Source organism: Neodiprion virginianus, chromosome 7 (genome assembly GCF_021901495.1).
Source record: "Neodiprion virginianus isolate iyNeoVirg1 chromosome 7, iyNeoVirg1.1, whole genome shotgun sequence".
Classification (NCBI taxonomy): Eukaryota; Metazoa; Arthropoda; class Insecta; order Hymenoptera; family Diprionidae; genus Neodiprion; species Neodiprion virginianus.
The window spans coordinates 8,653,522-8,675,117 of NC_060883.1; the positions used below are offsets into that span (position 1 = coordinate 8,653,522).

Genomic DNA, 21,596 nt, shown 5'->3' on the forward strand with positions numbered 1-21,596 from the left:
CGATCGGCAGAAGATCGAAAATGTTCAGGAATGTTTTGGTTAACCTTGAGCGGTTTTCGCCAAGATATCAATCACCCTACATTCCACCATTTAGAGTTTCGAGAATTGTTTTTGTTAACCTGGACGCCTAGGCGCCTGTGTGATGTCAACCACCCCACATTTTTATTTCACGATATCAACCATCGTGACATTTTTTCCCATAACTTATAATTCCAAGAACTGATTGTGAGACGGAAGTCCGGTGTGATATCAACTATCTCACAATCTATGTCCACCAAATGACATTCAATAAATCAACCGCAGTTCGGTTAGGTTTTTCAAATGAAGCAACTGTTTCAATATTCTGCTCTTGATAGTTAAGGTAAACTTGTGAAATTAATTCACGAATGTTTCTGAAAAAAAGGTTTATTAAGAAAAATGTGAGATGACAGCTGTAATTACTTTATAACGTTAATACCAAATTTGTTTTATTTAACAGTATCATAACCAGCTTGTGGACAATTGTATTAATTGCTTAGCGTCGCTTTCCGTACAGTATGAAGTTCCAGGAACCAATTTTGAAGTATCATGGCGTTTGGAGCTGCACAATTTACGTTTGGTGTTATATGCTTATCACATCGTACAGGTGCAGTTAAAGTTTTTTGTATGTCTCGAAGCAATAAACAGCCCAAGTCCAGCGAATCAATGATTTGAACTTTGGGTACAAATTTATTTAGGTAATTTCTATTCTCTGCTCCTGTCACGTACACAGTGTAAACTCTTATCAAATTATTCATTCAACTTTCTCAAATAGTATATTTCCAAAGCTTCAAGGTAGACCGTAAAAATTGCGTTATAACCATGAATGTTGGTTTTTATATTTGGTGTGTAGACAATTACATTTGTAAGGTGGCATGAAAAGAAACGTCGAAGGTTGTGCTTCCGAATCGAGTGAAATTATAGCCAATTCTTATAACGGAAGGTGTTATTACTAGGTCCATGAAAGCCTCCATCTTTAAACTGCGCCAGGTGGCAGGAATGAGTCAGCTTTATACCACCTTTGTTACTTCACTACTGTGTGGATTGTATTCGATAATACGATAATGAACAATCAAACAGTACGCTGATGTTTGAGCTGAAAAATTGGATTTACTTAGCTTTCAATTCAAGCGAATGTCAACAGGTCTGTGCTTTGAGGATGCGTCTGTTCTTTCGACTTGTTTGGGAACTCAAAATGGCAATTCAGGTTTTTCAAGCTGAGTGGAAGTTTTCACAGTTCTAACGTATTTCGATGTGGTAGAAAGTAGAGGATATTCGTGCAATTCCCAAGTGAGGAAGCTTTTCGAAATGGCGGATCTTTCGCAATGATATTCAGCAGGTTAACTTTCCTCTGATCCACAACTTTCAAATACGGTATGAGTCTTCCCATTATGTTAATCACGATTTTGAATTCCATTTATTAAGTCTGCACAATTGCGTACACGTCACTTTTTGATTTCGTCAAAGTTGACTCATGTTTGGCATTGGCAACAATCTTGCAGTAGTCTTCAGTGAAACCCAATATCATGCGCAGCGGTATCTATACAGCAAAATTACCCTTGACATCGGTTAATTTTTCCTTTTTCACTACTTCAATTCATCCAGTGTTCTCCATCAGCCAATACTGACCAGGGTTCAGGGAAGTCAAATCCATCATGAGACTTGTCAAGTCAACATTCTTGCTTCTCAATCAATCAATCTGAACAGCATAAATTTCACAGCGAATTTCTTGAAAAAAATGACAGAGGCGTTTTTCACGAGCTGTATGTTTTCAGTCACTGTAACATCAGCTTTGTGGAGTCGTCCATTAATATGTACCAAACTTTTGCTGGGCAGTATGTATACATACTTATGCTAACTAATAATTCGAATTTCATCGCTGTGTCGGAAGCTGATAAGGCATGAGGTTTGTGCGCGTGAATTTTGTAGTGCGCAATGGATTCGTCAAAGACGATCCGTGTATAAATTTAACTTATTTCCTCTTCAATGGTACGTAGCAGATAATGAAACAGCAAAATTGAAATCTCATTTATGGGTATTTTCTTTTCCAAAAGGTGTCAGTTTCAGACCTAGAGCTGTCAGGACCTTTACCTTCCGAGGTGTTAACGGTTCGAGAATTAATCAGTAACTGACTTGAACGGGACATGTCGACTTACTGAATATTGTGATTACTTAAATGACTCATATTGCGATTTGATGCGTAGGCGCAAGATCTTATACCTTAGTTGGACAGTCAGGAAAAACTCGTGAATAGTGTATGTGTACTTTACGTCTATTGACGTAGACACCCGTTGTAATGCTGCCCTTAAGCCGCAACGCGTTGACTTTGAATATGGCTACAGGCACCTCTCATTCGTGAGTTCTATTAGCCTCAAATACACGCGGTGTAAATCTCAAGAGTTGAACAATGGAATCCTTTGGATCACAGTTTATAATGTGGTTGCATGTGATTTCGCTGCTTAATGTGTCACTGTCAGGCTTGATGCTGAACCTAATGTTTGTATTTTTTAGTACGATTTGAAGATACTTCTCTATATCCTCGATCTTATAACTGCAAGTAGGTATGGTGATCACTTTATCAGCTACGTAAATTTCATTTTGACTGACATCAATGTTGGGAATCGAATTAAAGGTTAACAACTCTACAAATCCAAGAGCATAACTTTTGTCACGAGCAAGTTCAATTGGTGAAAAATGTTGCGCCTCGAGAATCGTAGAGGTTCCCGGTATCGTTAATGTAAACGAATAATACATGACTACGAATGATAGATAGGCTTTGTTGAATTATATACGATATTGTGACATGATAAGCCTACGAATGTGTACACAAAAGTTTGATTGGACTGTTGTGTGGATATAATCCTTGACCACTGGGCGGAACGAACGAGGAGTCCGTAGCTTGGGAGGAACACGGAATGAGACACTCTACAAGAAGATGCTGATGTAACCACCTAATACCTCGTAGTCCGCATTTCAGTTTTTCTCTTAATTGTGTCGTACCTATAACAAAAAGGCAGAATGGCGTCTCCTAGGTACGAAAAATTGCAAAACTGACTTCGACAAATAAACCAAGCCAAATTGAATAAACAGAAGCAATAATAAATAAACGGTGGTTCAAAGAAGCAGCATAACTTCACATTGACGATAGATGCTTCTGAATACCATGAGAAGCAGAACATTGACGATAGACGCATCTGGACACCACGAGAAGCAGAACATTGTGGAGTGAACCAGTTTGGCACAAAAAGGCGTATTTTAACTGTATGATCGAATGGACGGATGAATGAGTGATTTTTAATTATTTACATGTACAATTTTATTTATACATTTACACATCTTTAATTTATTTATTTTACAAAGTAACGAATAAGTCTTTTGGCTTCAATGTACGTGTGAGTCTTTATAAAATTTACGTAGTTTAGATTAATGTTATATAAATTAATAAGTTTTTAAATTTCTAAAGTATTACCAGAATTATAAATGTTTCAATGTTTATACTGTTCACCGCATATAAATTTTAGACACTAGTGTCCGCATTCAAATGCATCGCAAATCTGGAACCTTCCGTAATTGTATTTGATGCTACCAGCGCTGTGATACTTTTATGAGGTGCACGGGTGGTTAAAGCTTGCCGAAACTGTAAAAGTAAACGACATTGTTGCTATGTTTTTTGTGCGCAACCCAGTATATTCCTGGACTCTCTTTATTGTCAAAGTTGACTACAGCTAACTGATTCTTTCGTAGGCCATTTTTGGGTATTGGGATTTGTTAATGACGCACAGGGGATCTTGCACCGTTAACATAGGTTTATTCGATAATAATATTTCCAATGACCGTTTGACATAGGTGTATGTACTCTATCGAGGTCGAGCCAGACTTACTGTTGGCAGACGATGACAATACAATATTTGTTTACATACATTGGTTATGTGTAGCTAGAAGGCATATTCACACATAACTAATATTTCAACATCGGGCATTCTGTTTTGCAAGAAAAAACAGCGGGAATACGATATCTTAAAGATGTTCGCATATTTCAATATATCCCAATCAGTCAATGCTCAACGTGGTATCTTCGCAGCTAGTTTTTTGGAAGATGGAGATGCCTGAGGTATTGACAAGGAACATCCTCGAAGTGTCCGTCTCCGGTTTTGATGAAACTTGGCATCAATGATAAGTATGCTAAAATAAGAGATGGATATTTTTTTATATCGGCTGAAATTAATTTAAAGGGTGTTGAACTATCCCCATGAAATGCTATTTTTTACAATTGCCATGCATAATAGGGCCTAAGGTACAGATCGCAGGGAAACGTGATTTCTAGGAGTTTCTGACGCTGCTTTTTATAAATCTGAAGTACAAATTAAAACGTTTAAAATGGCAGATCCAACATGGATGACGTTATGGAAGAAAAATCGATCGATTTTCACCAAAAAGAGGTAGAAGCTGTTTTTGAAGTCGCTGATAATGGATCCACCAGCTTGGAATCCCGCAATGCAGGGATCTTCGTTGGCTCCACCTACGCAGCCTCGACATCCTTCCTTCGAAATCGTCGCTATACCGCCACTCATTGTCAGAAATTTCCTCGAATTCGTTGCTGACTTCCTACTTGATTCCGTTGAAACTTGAAAAACAAAAGAAACAAAAAGTCTGAAATATCTTATTCGGTACTCGCTACAGTGTCCCTTCTCGGAATTTCGGATGCGTGACTGCAAGTTCTGGTGCTCTTTTACAGATATTTTACTACATGATACCGAAAACCCTTGTCCTTTTGGTTCTGCCCAGGATTCAGTGAGCCGCTTGTAACGGGCATCAAAAATGCCACGTTACAGTAGGTACAATTTTATTTTACATCACATTTACAACACCGTAATTATGAAGCTCAATTTATTTTCAGGTCTTGTAGCTCTGTGAAAGCGTATCGGTCGTGTTTGGAAATATGATCCGCTTATCGGCATTCCAGCTCAGTGCCATCTTCTTCTATTCGATGCTATAGATCTGATGCTTCTGACTTAGTATAAGACTCTGATATCTGACCAAATTTTAATGTTGTAAAGCACACTTCAAATGATCATCAAAAGTTATCGTTGTTAATAGCGATCCTTTGACACCAGTAGCTTGTTCTTTATCTTTATCCTCCTCCGACAATCTAAATGATCACAATTTCACTCTGTAGCCAATGAAATCTGTCATTTTTTTTCCATTACGCTCGTCTTTCATCAAACCGAGGACGTTTTTGTTTACCAACGGTATGCCGTACCCATTATCAAGTGAATAAGCGGATGTGTCACATCCATCTAGATTCTGTTTAATGCATTCGTATATGTTGGTAACGGTGAATTTGTACATCAGACTATCCGTATCAGTATACATCACTTTTGTCTGATGCCCAAATTTCGTTTCAATATAATCGTAGTAAAAATCGTAAATAAAGGATTTCGAAAGATATAGAATGGAGAATCCTGCATATAATGGTTTGTTGAGTTTGACTTTCGTTTTACTCAATTCAACTATTATCTTCTTTTTATCAAAAATGGTACAACTGTGAAAGTTTGGTTTGGTAATGGTAGCTCTAGCACTAATGGTAGCATTATCCACCCTGTTCTTTCTGACATTATTTAACGTTTTATCGAGAACTGCGTGATTAATTAACTTAGAGAACGTTTTTTTCGCATTCGTTATTCGATTTTTCCGCAAATTAGTATTTAAATACATGTATTTTTTGAGCCATAGCATTTGCCTAAGTTAGAGAACTCCAAAATTTTGACCAACTTTAGACCCAATTGTAAACATTGTTTCAAAACACAGCAATGAAAAATGTGGTTTTGCTTGGAAAGCAGCGTGGTTGTCAGTATCGGTTGCTTACTATTTGAGATCGGAGGTACGTAGTGCTCCGGGCACAGTGGTAAATTATTGTGCATTTCATGCAGTTCCTCAGCTCTTGACGACCAACTCGTGAAACACTAACAACTCCGGCCCTGACCAATGCGCGGGCCCGCAAACTCATGCGTCCGCCTCTGAGCTCACTTTCCAGTCGCGCGCCGCAGCGAGCGTCATCCATTACGTCACGCGCGCAGCTAACGCCACCCACGCAGCCAAGCGCGCGTCCCGCAACCAGCTCACCGAGTTTCCCGCTATCAAGTTTGGGCCGCGGCCGGGATATAAAACCAACGAAATCGACCATCGATATCACAGCTTCGGTATCACTAAATCTTGGAATACCTACTACCACAGTTTCGGTATCACTAATTCTTGGACTTCTACTACAAGCCAGACCAGCAGCCAAGCAGCCATATCAGTACGCTCTACTTCTTCAGAAGCAAGCAGTTTCAAACTTCGCATGATTGGCACCTCCACTCTGGCTCCAGCCAGCGTAATCGAAGGGACTTGCTCCCAAAACTCACCAGCTCCCTGGGTACTCTATCTGGTGGAGTTTTCGCCGCGGCCCCTCACAAGGCCACCCAGTGTTTTGCTATCTCTCTGGGACATTAGACAAGCAAGATTTACCTCACCAAGATACAGCCGAGATGTCCTACCTTTGCTGTCTCCATTAAAGGCGTCACCAACCACATACAACACGTCGGCCACCCAAACTACCACACAGTCCGACAGCGAGTGGGAGTCTTCATAGCCCATGAACCAAGCAGAAAATCGCCAGCCTCCGACACCACCAAGTTCACCTGAGAGCCGCTACACACCACCACCTGTCACTACGCCGATACACAGCTACACATCTTCGCTGCAGCCTCCACCGCAACACAGGCGAACAATCACCGTTCCTTCCATTACTTGGAAGCCAAAACATTAAATTTGTTGTATATAAATGTATATAGTTGATAAATAAACAAGCATAAGTCTCATCTTTGACTTCAGCAGCGACCAACTCCCTCCATGCGGCTCGGTCGAAGCGCTAACCACATCTAGCACATCAGCATATTTCAAATCTACCTCTAATACGTAAATGAACTCCACTGCATCTGAGATGGTGAGAACGTCAAATTACCTAAAATCCAATATTCGTTTAAATGTACTTCATAGCAGAACAAATATCATAGTAGTACTGTGTTACGCCCCGACGTACCGCCTTGGCGTACCTTTTTCAAAATTCCATTTCATTTCATTTCTTCAATTTCTTCAATGCACAGATATTATTTCATCAAAATCTCATATTCTAATAACGGCGAGTTCCACCCCTCCTGGCAAAAGTCACGTAGAGACCAACCATGATCCCTAGTATGAGGTTCGACTTACTTCTATTTGACTGGTATCAAGAACGGAGATAAGGGACTGCTGAATTAGCATCAGTAGCGCTCAGCTTGATAATATCCCTCTTTTTAAGTTAAAACTATAACCAACAAATAGGATAAGCCACTACCTTTGGAAACACCAAATTAAAATAGACTACTCAATAGGATGTATGAATGAATGTGTGAACATTGTCTGTAAATATCTCTTCTTCATGTTTTTAATATGTCACCGACAAGATTGAGAATCGTCGGAACACCGTCGAAGAGCGTGAAGTAACGCTGACCATGTGGATTGGGGCACCAGGAGGTCGCCCTCGCACCTCATTGGCTAATTACCGTTGTAACTTATTACAACTGCAGCTTCTTGGACCCTCAGGCCGAAGAAGCCGCGTCTTTCGTCTGTTAAGTCATGAGGTGCGTGAACCTCACCCGTATTAGCCCTTCTTGAGCAATAGTAGCGTTCGGAAAATCTTAGTTGTGACCGGCCTAAAGTCTCGCGCTAATTCGTCAAATTCGAGCATCCAGTTATTCTGTTAGCTGCAAAAGACTCACTATCTTCTACGTTTCCATCTTTTCTGTGCTTTACTAAATCTCATGATTTCAAGAATAGACATTTTTATGCCATTCTATTTTCCATAATTAAATTGAGTTCGGCCCTGATTCAACCGAATTAGGTAATTTTAAGTGCTAATAATAATAACTACATTATCATTTTTAATAAATAAGCTTTGGAATCATTTCTAACATATATCAAAATCAACAAATTGACACTTTCAACGATAGCTTTTGATAGTAAAGTATCATTCTAAATCCACAAAGACTAAGTGCCCGACGTTCAACATCGTTCGATTCATCAACTCTTCCGAACTTGAGGTGAGGCCCTGGTCCAGAATTCTACTGACGTAGACCGACACGATCCGACGGCTCTCAATCTCGTCGACTGATTCACCTAAAGATAAGTCATTCCGAGTGCTAATCTTCGACATTGAACGAATTCTTGTATTTACCTTTATAATCAAAATTTACTTCTGTAATATCCATTCAAAAGCAAGTCTAGAATTGGTGGCTAGCTTCACTACCACAATTAAATAATACGTATTGTTTCCAAGATTTAACAAACAACAATTGACAACAGGAAATATAATTAATTCAAGATAATCTAAAAAGAGAGATACAATATCGAATAATCACGAACAGCTAATAATAACCATCGTTCAAGATAGATGCTGTTGATATCAAACATTAATATCATGTAGAATAAAATAACACACGATTTGCTCAAACACGCAAACGGTCAAATTTTGTGATTCTGCAGCTTCTCTGCATTGGAATATAAATTCGTCCGTCGGCGTGGACCGTTATATAAACTCAAACGCTTTATAAATTGTTACTTTCGGCTTTTATGTCATTATCACCATTCATTGTTATCAGACATTTCAATCACCAAATGATACAGAATATACTTTATCTTTTACCAGTTAAATCATGTTGAACCATTTATTTCGAACAACCTTTTTCCCATTTTCGTTATTATAAAATTGCCTCAACAATTTAAACAAACCTCACAGAACTGTACAGGACTATGGCAACACGATCCTACAAATTACCGGCTTATCGAAAGGTAGGTCTTTTCTTAGTTTTAATTTTTATTCACTGTCGTTACGTGGGAGCAACCTTGATTATTCAATTAATCATTAACTACCACCGCTCAGTACACTCTCACCCCCACGTAACAACCGTATAAATTATTCAAGTCAGAGTAAATGAGATATGATTCTTCCAGTACCAGATGGAAAGCATCTTCCATGCATCTAGTATTAGCCTTTGAATATCGGTTAGTTACTCCCTCTGCACTTCCTCTTCAATGGCACTAATAATATCATCTAAGCCTAAAGGTGGTAAAAATTAACCTGAAGATGGGCGGTGGGCAGTCCAACCGAAACGTTGTCTATATAATAAATTGGCGGTTTCTACCTGACCTACTTCAACGAATTTACTTCACTACAAAAAAAAAAAAAATAACTTGTTAATTGAGACAAATTTTGAAACCCCGCAAAATGATTGGTTGGATCAAAAAAAAAAATTATTTCCCGTATCAACATCATCGTTATCTTTAGTAATTTCGATTTATAACGCTAAAAAATGAATAACAGGTTCGACAGACCTAATCGGTACATTTCACTTCTTTTTTCCCATTATCTTGGTCTATACCATAAACATTGATGAAATGTTCGTTAAAATTTTCAAATTTTGAAATGCTGTTTCTAACTAGAGATATGTAAAACTTTATATCAAACCGTAGCACTGAGCTGAAATGTGTGTACGAGCTGATTCTGTTGTTATGATTATTGGTTGGATTCAGAGCTGCAGTGACCGACTAAAGAAAACGGTAGAAGTCACTGTTTTGGATGTTTACCACAGCTTTCAAATCTGTAATATCCGTCGGTGACGAGATGTAGCCATCTAGACCACCCTGTAGTGGCGTATACTTGTTGATGTTAACATTGAGATTTATAATTGCAATTAACGAGCGGTCTGAGTCCTTTTCCTAGAAATCTTCCGCCTTTGTTAACAAACGGTCTGTCACATTTCGGATGAACCATTCGTTAATATTTGTTGACTGGAGGATGATTTCGGTTTTCGTATTAAAAAATTCAATCTCTTCAACCGTGTGATCATCTCTTCTTACGTTGAACTTACAAACCAGGATATTGTTGGTTTTCAGGCCCCCCACTCTCTGCTAAGCGTTTTTTACTCTCGTAACAGAAAGTTCCTTTGCGTCTTATAGAAAACTCTTCCCGATTTTGTGTTTTTATTTGACGACGGATTCGGTTTAAATTCTCTCCTCAAAAATAGACTCTAATTTTTGCCAGTGTACTTGATCACTTCTTCTTTGTTTGCGCGTACCATGACCCGTATTCGAAAGTCGTTTGAATTTTTCCGCGAGTGTTTGCAAGACGAGTCCAATCGTTGTGATAAGTCTCGACTCTTCTCTAACCATTGATGGCTTTCGCAATATTTTGTTCAGAAACTGGATACTATGAGTTCTCAATTCAATCCGTTTTGGAATTTCTGCCGTTGACGATGATTTGTTCAAGATTTCGTATGGGGATTACATGTTGTTGATCAATTTCAAACATTTTGTGGATTCCATCTCCAGCTTTTTCTACTTCTCACGTGCGCTTGGCCAGTGTAAAGTTGAATGATCGTTTTCCAGGGTGAGAATAATTTTTATATGCCCACTTATAGATATATACAACCAGCTCATCATGTTTTGGATTCCAAGAGCAATAGTAACCTAACTCCCCAGGTCCCAAGGCTTTTACCCTGTCCTTGTCAAAAATAATTCTGGGAACTATTAATTGTGGAATGTCACGTGGTTGATAGCAGATCGGAATTGCGATTCGCAAACAGTACTTGGAATTATGAGTCATGGAGAAAAAATGTGACATGATTGATATCGTAGAAGAAAAATGTGGGGTACTTGATATCACACAGACATCCGGGTTGACGAAAAGAATTTTTAACGCTATTAATTGTGGAACGTCACGTGGTTGATATCAGATCGGAATTCGAACTTGTTAGAATATAAGGTATATGTAGTGTATGATGGTGGGGAGTGAGATGGGAGAGACAAGAGTACGCGAGCGCGAGCAGGCAGTCAGGCTGGAACCGTTATCGCCGAAACACTGTAAGCCCTCGGGCCATGTACCTACTAGATATAAGTAAATAAAGTATCTATCTGTAGCGTGTGGTAATCAATGAGTAATCCTTTCTCCCGCCCTTGCGTATACTAGACGTTACAGTATACATATTATATTGTATGAGAGTGAGAGAAATACAAATACTAGTGTATGCCTGTTTTTGTAATCCCCATGTAGGTGTGTGTCGTATGAGAAAAGAAAGAGGAACGCGGGCAACAGATCAGGTGTGTGCCGCGTATTTCACTTCTACTTCTACTTCCTCTAAGACTCGAACAAGGTACGGGGCGTTAGAGATCACGTATTGCTGATTGTCTATCTAAATTCCTTTATTTTCTTCATTAAATATTCCGCAACAGGACTCACAAACAGTTCTTGGAATTATGAAACGTGGAGAAAGAATGTGACATGGTTAACATCGCGGAAAAAGAATGTGGAGAGGTTTATATCAGACATGCATCCGGGTCGACGAAAACAATTCTCGGAGCTATTAATTGCGGAATGTAGGGTGGTTGATATCGCATGAGAAGCCGCTCAAGGTTAACCAGAACATTCCTAAACATTTTTGATTTTCCGGTCGATCGCTGTGACGTTATCATGAATTTGAAATTTCGCGCAGTTGCGCGTGCGCAGTAGGTCAAACCATGTTCCAGAGTCCCCCTTATGAGTCTACTAACAAGGGTGATTTAGAAAAGAACGTTCAGAAATATGCACAAAGCGACTACGAGTTATGATTATGTGTCATGAAATAATCCAAGAACAGCTGGGATAATTAAGCAAAAATGCTAAAAAATTTGAAAATCAAGTTTTACGAATTATTTCAAGGTGCAGCAACTGAGAAAACTGTAATGCCAAAATGTAATGATGATATTTTCTCATTTTTGTAGCTCGTACACTTGGGGACAATGAATCTGAGACGGCTGATTTTTTACACTATACATTTATGTTGGCAACACAGAAAAACCTAAAGCGCCGTAGTCGGCCGAGCGCGAAGCAAACTCAATCTCAGTAAACATAACATAATCCATGACTCTTGAATCTTGACTCTGTTTGACTACGTAATACAATATTGTTAACGTCAAAATTTTGTCAGCCATTTGCAATAACTGTTTAAAACCGCACTTCCTCAATGGCACCGTATAACGAATACCTAAGCGCTTAGGACTGTCCTTTAATGTAAGTTTTCCCGGTTTAACATTTACTATATAATTAGATATGAATTCTAAACATGTTTGTGCTCGATGAGCGCCTACTAAGTTCTCTGTAATTAAATTAGTTGTTACTTTTGTTTTTTTTTCCAATAAATAGCCTGATGATGGCTGGTTGGGCCTAGCTAAAACGTCGCTAAAAAAATCTTAACGGTTTTACACCTGTTGAAATGGACCTTCCACGACGAATTCTTTACTCATATACCTTCGCGGGTCGCGAAAATCCACACGTATAACTCGTCTAGCTATTTAGGGTGCATCAGCTGGGTGGGACACACGCTATCCTCGTGGGGGTGATCTCATCATCGCCTCTGGGCTACACTCTTTTGCGATCTCCCCTCCGCACCCTGCTACGTAATATGGGCCTTGAGATGTGGGAACCGCGCCATGGGCTAAGGCGGAGGTACCTTCCCTAATAGTATACAGATTGATCGGGGTGCTGTTCCCCATAACATTAAGACCGTCCCTCATAAGATGATTAGAATAGAATAAGACGTGTCAGACAGGCTAGCGACACGTAGGTTCGAAATCGAGGACGACCTCTTGTAGTTCCTACTCTTATGCAATTAGATCTGATATTACTTCTGTCTAATAAATTTGCTGCCACCAAATAGTTTTCTTGGACTTTTCCGTTTACACCATAAAGGTTTTTACACCCAAGGGAATTATATTTCACCAAATTACTCGTGAAATGACTGTGTTGTTATTGAAATCACAACTTCTCAATCGTACTCGAATTCATCCTTTTTTTTGTACAATCCAATCAAACGCCATTTTCTGTCAAAAATGCCTCAAAACCATAACAGAATACACAGGAATAATAAATGAATACCAAAATCCGCAAATGACACACAGATTTCATGTCATCAACGTTTTAGAGAACATTTTTCTCGAAACTCAGGGTATCCTGAACATCAGTGCATTTCTTCTGGATTATGGACAACAAGAGCTTTGATTGAAGCAAAGTTGATGTGACGTGCGTAAGGACAGCTATATTTTTCAAATATGAATGACTTGTTGCAAAATAAAATACTATCTTTGAGAGGCGCTAAAAGAATCAGCTGAAAATCACTGGAAATCGCTGAAGTTGAAACTGTTTTTTTATACTTTTATACACCCAGGCCATGCATATCATTAACTGTTACAATGAAAGCATCTCGTTTCATTTACAATATCCTCGTGTACATTTCAATTACAATTTCTGCCGGCAAAGTTATTCACCATCCCATATTTTCCATGATTATGCACATCTGGAAATAAAGACGCTCGATGCTTTTTGTAGAAGTATAAATAAAAAAATATAATACATTATGCATTATTTTGATTCGTTTGTGCAGTAAGTATCGTAAAAATTGAAAACTGAGGAAAAAAAAGGTCACGCACTAGGACTCGAACCCGCTATTCCTGTATAACGAGTCTGAAATTCTGCTGCTGCACCAACCGCTGTTTAAGCTATGTGATAAAGTAAAAAATTTTTATACTGACCGGTCCGCGACAAAACTTTTATTTCCTAAACGCTTGGCCATCTAGTGCTCCCGCTTAAATGAGTTTCATTTCTAGTGAAGCTCTACATATACTGTAGATTCGGAAGAAACTGGTAATGACAAGGTCTGGCCCTCCTTCCCCTTGGGGATGGCCCCTACTCGTCGTCGCCAATTTCTTCCAAATTCACAGTATATGTAGGGCTTCACTAGAAATGAAAGTCAGGCTAGAAATGAAACAAGGCTTTTTTGATTGGTATGAATCTCGATATGAATCAAAATGTACGGTCATACAAGTATCCAATTCAGAAATGTACCTGTAGCTTTAATTGTAGTATCTGGGCACTAATATCATTTATGAGTTTTTCGTAATCTATACTTGGAACTTCAACACCAGGAAATAGATCCGAAGTAATCCCGATGAAAAGTGGTAGATCATCTGTAGTTAGTTTTGCAATATTCATATCTTTCATGGCCAAAATGATAACCTGCAAAGAAAACGGTCCAGTATCAGGTTTTGAAATACGATTACAAATACACAAGCAGGATTGTTCCATACACTTTTCGTTTGCCATCAGCCCAAACATGTACAGAAAAGCAGGAGTATATGTATCCATGGAACAAGATGGACCCGTTCGTTGGAAAACGAGCATGCAGTCAAATTGACTATTTGAGTGTGTTGTGACGGGTTTTGAGTCCGCACGAATAATGTGGGGGGGGGGGGGGGAGAGAGACAATTAGAGACGGGGCGGATGTAAAAGGTAAAACTTGGTGTGTATATTTGAGCAAAAGGGGTCGACTTAAACTAAGAAAAATACAAAAGGGTCGTAGACTCGAACGGGGGCTGATCACGCCTCAGCCCTTAGCGTTTCTTAATACTAACTTACAGGTACGCGCGCGCGGGGGGGGGGGGGGGGGGGGGGGGGAGTGGGTGAGGTGCCGGGGAATGTGAAGTCGGGAGGGTTGGTATTGCGAGGGGATGGGATGGTGTAGCGTGACGTGGAGTGTGAGGTAGAAAGGGTCGGTATTGCGGGGGGAGGAGCAGATCGGCTGTAGAATGCAGGCTAACCTGGTGTCGTCGGCGTGTGTGTGTGTGTGTGTCTCGAGGTGTGTGGAGTGTGGCTGGGTCTCGCTGGTTCCTGGAGTCGTCGGCGTGTGTGTAGCGGGGTGTGTCGGTGTGAGTGTGGTGGTTTCTCTGGTTCTTTCCCTCTCTCTCTCTTTCGCTCGTAGCCTAGGCTGTTTTTGGTCTCGATGCTGTCACGGCCGTGATCGTACTGCCCCTGGCGCTCGGCTCTGCCGAGCGTCGGGGGGCTTCGGTTATGTTCGGGCCTTTCCCGACGGGACAGGACTCACCCGTTCGGCTCTTCCCCGCGGGTTTGGGGTTTGTTATGACTTGCACTCTAGGTGCAACGTCACAGTGTTCAGTCCTACCTAACCTAATATACCCAAGCAATATTTATAAAAGTTTGTATACCGCTAAACTGACTCATGAAATTTTCCACATCATGAGTGGAGGCAATCCCAAGCCAGGTTTTACCCTACGGGTTGGCAATGCCTCCCACCCTCCTGGGTTCAGTCAGTATTTTACACGTTTGCTTAACCATCAAGTCAGTCGCCGTCTAATAGTCAAATCGTCCAGTCATCATCGAGTTTTCGTAAGTCGAAGTGCACTTTCACCGACAGTATTAAAGACGCAACTCCTTGAGTACACTTTGCTCTCGTATAACACATGCAGCTACATGAGTCACTTTGCTTACTTGCACGCTCACAAATTACAATTGTACCTTTACACATTTCGGTATTAGTAGATCTACTTGTATTTACGAACTTGGGATGCGCAACCTCATATGTGTATCACCTATATGTCAACGGGATTGAATCAATTACGTACTTTTTTGTGTTCAATCCTAATTTCGTTCACACGTATTCAGAAAATTAACACGTTATTCCAACACAATGTAAATAATAAATCTTAACAGTGTGAATAAAGTATATTAAAAACTATCAGTCGATGTAATTCGTAACATCTGAAATCTATTCGATAATATTTATACTTGAAAATTTCATCACACAAAACTTTGTTTCTTGCATCAGGACAGAAATTAGAATCTGGGTTTATGAACTTGAAATATTTAATATGGGATTCTCCTAATTCTGACAAGGGAACATCACCAACCAGCCTCAGAATAAAACAAAACATTATGGCTACGGCTGAATTTTGACTTCACTATCTCGCGCCCTGCCGATGTTAATAAGAGCATCGTTAAAAGGCACAGCTGATTGCTAGAAAAGAACATAAAATGTTCGAAAGGAATAGTACAGAGTTGGGGTTATATTTGTATGCATAAAAATTGATGTTAACAAATCTGTGAAAACAATGGAACCATCAGCAGAAACAATTATTACGCGGTGGCAATTTAATGCAAGTAGCGCTGTTGGTTTCCTCCGACACACGACTACATTCCGAACGCGTTTGAATACCGTATCATTGATACGATTTCACTATGTCGGAGATTTTTCTCTTTCCTTCACCCGAAAGAATTATTGATAACAGTGCTTTACAGTGCTGAAAAATGTTTCATATGTTTCAAATGTTTTTAATACCTACAAGCATTCAGCTACTCGCTGATCATCGAACTTCAATATTTCAGTGAGAAACTGTTTGATTGAACATACTCTGCTCGTGACTTCTGCGATTCACCAAGGGGATTCATTTGTGTTCTGTATTGCCGGGTGAGAGAAGTTGTATGTAAAAGATAGCACATTCGAGACCTGCCTTACCCACCATTTTTACGTACTAAGCCCTCGTGTTTTGTTATACTCATAGGCCCTATGTTTCCCTCTGTCAAACTAACGGCTGACCATCCCGTGATGTCAAGGTTAACTGCTGAAAACAACTGATTACATACTTTGCTTTTGTAGATTGCAATTGTCTTGATTAACGAATATCGTTCGGTTGACCTTTTGGAATCGGTTTACGGCTTGGCATCCAACAACGTTCTTTTATAGTAGTTTATTTGTCCTTCGCTACGTTGTGTGTTTTCAATGCGTCTGCAGTAGTATAGCAAGAAGAGTTCTGAGGACAAACACCTGATTTTCCGACCGAGCCGCTCCGCGCATCCCAGACGCAAACCCTTGAAGGTTACCCCCACTCTCGTCAGATAAAACGTGATCTGCCGTACTGACTTAAGGTCAAAAACATGCAACCTTACCGACAATTGTACCGGTCGACGGTAAGAATCGCACTGCCTTACCGACAATTCTTATCGGTAGAAGATCTAAATCGTGCTGTTTCACCGTCCGAAGGTCAGAGTCTCTATGTGGTGCTCGCCTGCCAACGGTAGAGGGCGCAGCAGGGGCGTGAACTTTTTTACCGACCTGGATGTCGGTTACCCGTCCCGCATTCTTTTCCCACGATAGGACTGCTGATGTGTGACATCAACCACCCCACATTCCTTTCCCACGTTATCAACCACGCGACATTCCAAAATTAATGGTTCTAAGAATTGTTTTTCACTTACTCGAAAGCCGGTTTGATATCAACCACATGACATTCTTTTTGGCTTGTAACTGTCGTGTGAACTCAACGATGAATTTTGAACGGGTTCAGTCAAGACCAGAGTGCAAGGTCGACGGATAGCCGCGGTACATTCAGAGCCATGGATCTGCGGTGTTGGGTTACTATCGCTCTAAGAATGCTAAAAGGTGCGCGCGCATAAACAAATATACGTATTTGATATCAACCACGTGACATTCTTTACCCCCTACCAAATTTCAAATTATGTGGTGGGGGAACGTTATATAAGTCAAAAGTGATAACTTCATCGCCAGTCTAAAGCTATTCTTCTTGCGAATGAGAAGTGCTCTGGGACAACAACATGAATTGAAGAAACGACTAGAACTGCTCATCAAGAATGTTGAAGAAGTAAAACATCTGTTGAAAATCAGATCTGACCTCAATTGACTCACAAGAGGTTTTGAGCACATACAACTCGACAGTAACGATCATGGACTTTTTTTAATTAAACAAAGTCGCTCGCCTGGAGACACTTCTGCCCTTGAAAAAGCTTTCGGACCTCGAAGTATACTTCGAATACTGAGTCAGCGGCGTTCTTCGGTTTGAAACGAAATTTGTTGATAAAATCGTTCTGGACTTGGGGGACTCGTTCACGATTTTTCTACTTAACCGACTGACCAAGGCCCTCGAAGAAGATGAAGATTTGTTCCAGAAGTTGACGACAGCCAGTAAGGAGATACGGTTTCATCTACGCTACCTCGGCGGACCGTACGGTCAACTTACATTCGTATACGTATAATCTGAGTATTACATTCAAATATCCAGTGTCTTGTGGAAGTCTTACGTTCGATAACCAAAAAAAAAAAGATTAAAATTATGAATGTTTTTCCATTTATCTTTCAACTATCCTGTATACCTACTTAATCCTCCTGTTAATCCAACTAACGTTTTGCACCTTGTAATTGTAACTAGAATTAAGTCTTAAAATCTAAGAAAATGCTACTTCGAACACCACTAAGCAACGATGGAGGGTTTCGAGCTGCGTTTGCATCTTGTGACTGTAATGTGAACTCTACGATGAATTTTGAACGGGTTCAGTCAAGACTAGAGTACAAGGTCGACCAATAGCTGCGGTAGTATACATTCAGAGCCAAGGATCTGCGGTGTTGGGTTACTATCCTTCTAGGAATGCAAAACATAACTCGGTTTGAATACAGCTCGGTCACGTATTGAGAGCAAGGTTAAATCTTACATAAGGTTTGTATTAAAAAAAATTCTCTCTTCAGAGCTAAGGTGAAGGTGAAGGTGTGAAATTATTTCATGAATATTCGTTGGAAAACAGTTTTATTGATTACAATTTTTAGGGTACAGTTGACAATTACTTCACAACGATAGTAAAATAATTCTATTCAACAGTATCATAACCAGGATGATATATTCGCCAGGAATGCGGGACAGTTCTTGTAGACGCTTCTGCGCAGTAACACAAATCGTACACCCTCGCCTTCCGAACAGTATGATGATTTTGTAGCCAATTTTGAAGTATCAAAACGTTCAGGGCTGCACAGATTGCGTTGGGTATTGTATGCACGTCACATCTTCGAGACACAGCTGAAGTTTTTTGCAAGGTTTGAAGCGACGGACAGTCAAAGTGGAGCATATCGACGATTAGAACTTTCGGGACAATTTCAAGCAACCAACCTCGTTTTTCTTCTGCTTTTACGTACACGGTTTCAGCTTTGCACAGCCTGTCTTCAATGATCCACTCAACTTCCTCAAACGGTATGGTTCCACAGCTCCAAGGTAAACCGTAAAAATCGCGTTCTAACCAAGAATTTCGGCTTTTGTATTTGACGTCCAGTGAATCCCATTCACAAGGTGGCTTAAAGAAAAACATTGATGCAGATGCTACCGAGTGGATTGAAATTATAGCCAATTCTTTCAATGTGAGGGTATTGTTGAAAGGTCTACGAAACCCTTGTATGTCAACGATAAGCTCTATCTTTGAACTGTGCGAGATGGTGGGAACGGGTCACCTTTTATACCAACTTTTTCGCCCCACCACTGAGCGGGTTTCATTCGACAATACGATCGTGACCATTCAAGCAGTACGCCGATGTTTCAGCGGGAAAGTTGGCTCTAGCTTCAAATTCAAGACGGATGTCGACAGGTCCGTACTTCAAAGATTCGTTTTGTTTTGAAAAGTCGATAACGAATAAGGGGACGTCTCGAAGGAATTCACTCTTTGTCAGCAACGGCTCGGGGTTCTTGTCGTAGTAGGTAGCTTGGAAGTGTGCGTACATCTCGTACAGGAGCGCGTACAGATTACGACTCATGTTGAGGTTCAGGTAAGCATACGGATAAGATTGAGAGTTCAAAAATAGCTTGACGTCCGTGATATTGCAATCATCGAAATGACTTGCGTTCTTGCCGGTCTTGTTCTTTCTACTTGTTTCGAAACCCAAAATGACGTCACGAGGTTTTTCAAGCTGAGTGAAAGTTTTCACAGTCCAAACGTGTTTCGATGTTGTGGGAAGTGAGGGATATTCGTACAATTCCCAACTGCGGAAGCTCATCGAAATAGGCGGATCTCTCTGAATGAAATTTAGTAGGTCAACTTTTTTCTGATTCGCGAGTTTCAAATACGGTATTAGCCATTCCACTGCATTGATCGTGATTTGGAATTCCTCATTTTGAGTCTGCATCATTGCGTTCACGTCAGTTTTTGATCTCGTCAAAATTAACTCATGCTTAGCATTGACAACAATCTTGCGGTAGTCTTCAGTGAAACCCAATATCATGCTGAGCGGTATCAGTACGTCAAAATTACCCTCGGCATCGGTGAATTGTTTCTTCTCTTCTACATCAAGCCATCCAGCGTTCTCCTTTAGCCAAGTCTGACCAGGGTGCAGGGAAGCGTAACCCTTCATGAGACTTGTCAAGCCCACGTTCTTGCTACTATTAATCTCAACTGCAATAATTTCGTAGCGAATTCTTCAAACAGATGACAGATCGCATTGTGTACGAGCTGTGTGTTCACAGTAGCTGTACCATCAAGTTTGAGGAGTGGTCCATGGATATGTACCGAACTTTTGCTGGGTAATATGCATAAATCCTGATACTGAACGGTGATTCGAATTACATCGCTGTTGCTGAAAGTCAACGAGGCGTAAGGTTTGTGAGCGTGAATCTCGCAATGCGCAACGGATTCGTCAGAGACGACTGGTGTTCGAATGTTTACGATTTCGTCCTCCATGGTACGTTGCAGATGATAAAACAGCAAAATCGGATTCTTAGTTGTCGGAAATTCCTCTTCCAAAAGGTGTCAGTTTCCGACCCAGAGCTATCAGGAACTACATGTTCCAGGGTGTTGACGGTTTGAGAATCGATCGATGACTGACTTGATCGGGGCATGCCAACTTACTGATATACCTACTCTTTGACAGTCTGTTATATACAATTCCCATCGTTTATTGCGATTTGGTAGGTAGTCTCACAGAAATAACTTCACGAAAATTAACCAGGTCTCCGTCTTGATCCACTAACTGGAGCTGAACGTGATCTACGGTCCTGACGGTGATCGAAGGTAAATGACGCGCGACGGTACTTCCACGATCTCATATCCTGGTGGGACAGTCGGGAAAAACTCGTGAATAGTGTGTACTACGTGTCCATTGACGTAGGCGCCCGTTGTAATGCTGCACTCGACTCGCAACGCGTTGACCTTGAGTATAGTTACAGGCACGTTTGATTCGTGAGTTTTATCAACCTTTGATACAGGTGATGTGAATCCCAAAAGTTGAGCAATGGAATCATTCGGCTCAAAGTTAATCGTGTGGTTGCATGTGATTTCGCTGCGTAATGTATTATTGTTGGGTTTGATGGCAAGCCTGATGTCTGTTTTTCTCAACACGTTTTGAGGATACCTCTTTATGTCCTCGATCTCATAGCTGCTGGTAGGTATGGTAATCACTTTATCAGCCACGTAAATTTCATTTTGACTGACATCAACGTTGGGAATCGAATTAAAGGTCAACAATTCTATCAAGCCAAGAGCATAACTTTCATCACGAGCAAGTTCGATCGGTGGGAAATATTGTGCCTCGAGAATCGGAGAGGTTCCCGAAATCGTTAACGAATCATCCATGACTGCGAGTGGTAGACTGACTTTGATGAATCACGCACCATGTTTATATAGCACACCACTTAGAAATTTCAGACACGAGTGTCCGCATTCAAATGTATTATAATCTGGGTACCGTTCATGATTGTATTCAACACTACCAACGCCGAGGTATTTTATGAGGTCTGAGGGTGGTTGAAGGTTACCGAAACTGTCAAAGTAATCGATATTATTGTCGCGTTTCTTGTATGCAACCCAGTGTGTTCCCGGACCGTCTTCGTCGTCAAGGTTGATTATAGCT

At 40.4% G+C, this 21,596-nt stretch overlaps 1 protein-coding gene across 1 annotated transcript in view; it reads right to left on the bottom strand.

Moving 5' to 3' along the window:
• The window catches only part of LOC124308425 (dynein axonemal heavy chain 2), a 618,723-nt gene that overhangs the window by 283,137 nt on the left and 313,990 nt on the right, over positions 1-21,596 (bottom strand). The window contains exon 17 of the mRNA XM_046771133.1: positions 13,973-14,143. Coding sequence (XP_046627089.1) covers positions 13,973-14,143 — 171 coding nt within the window. The remainder of the gene's footprint in view (positions 1-13,972; positions 14,144-21,596) is intronic.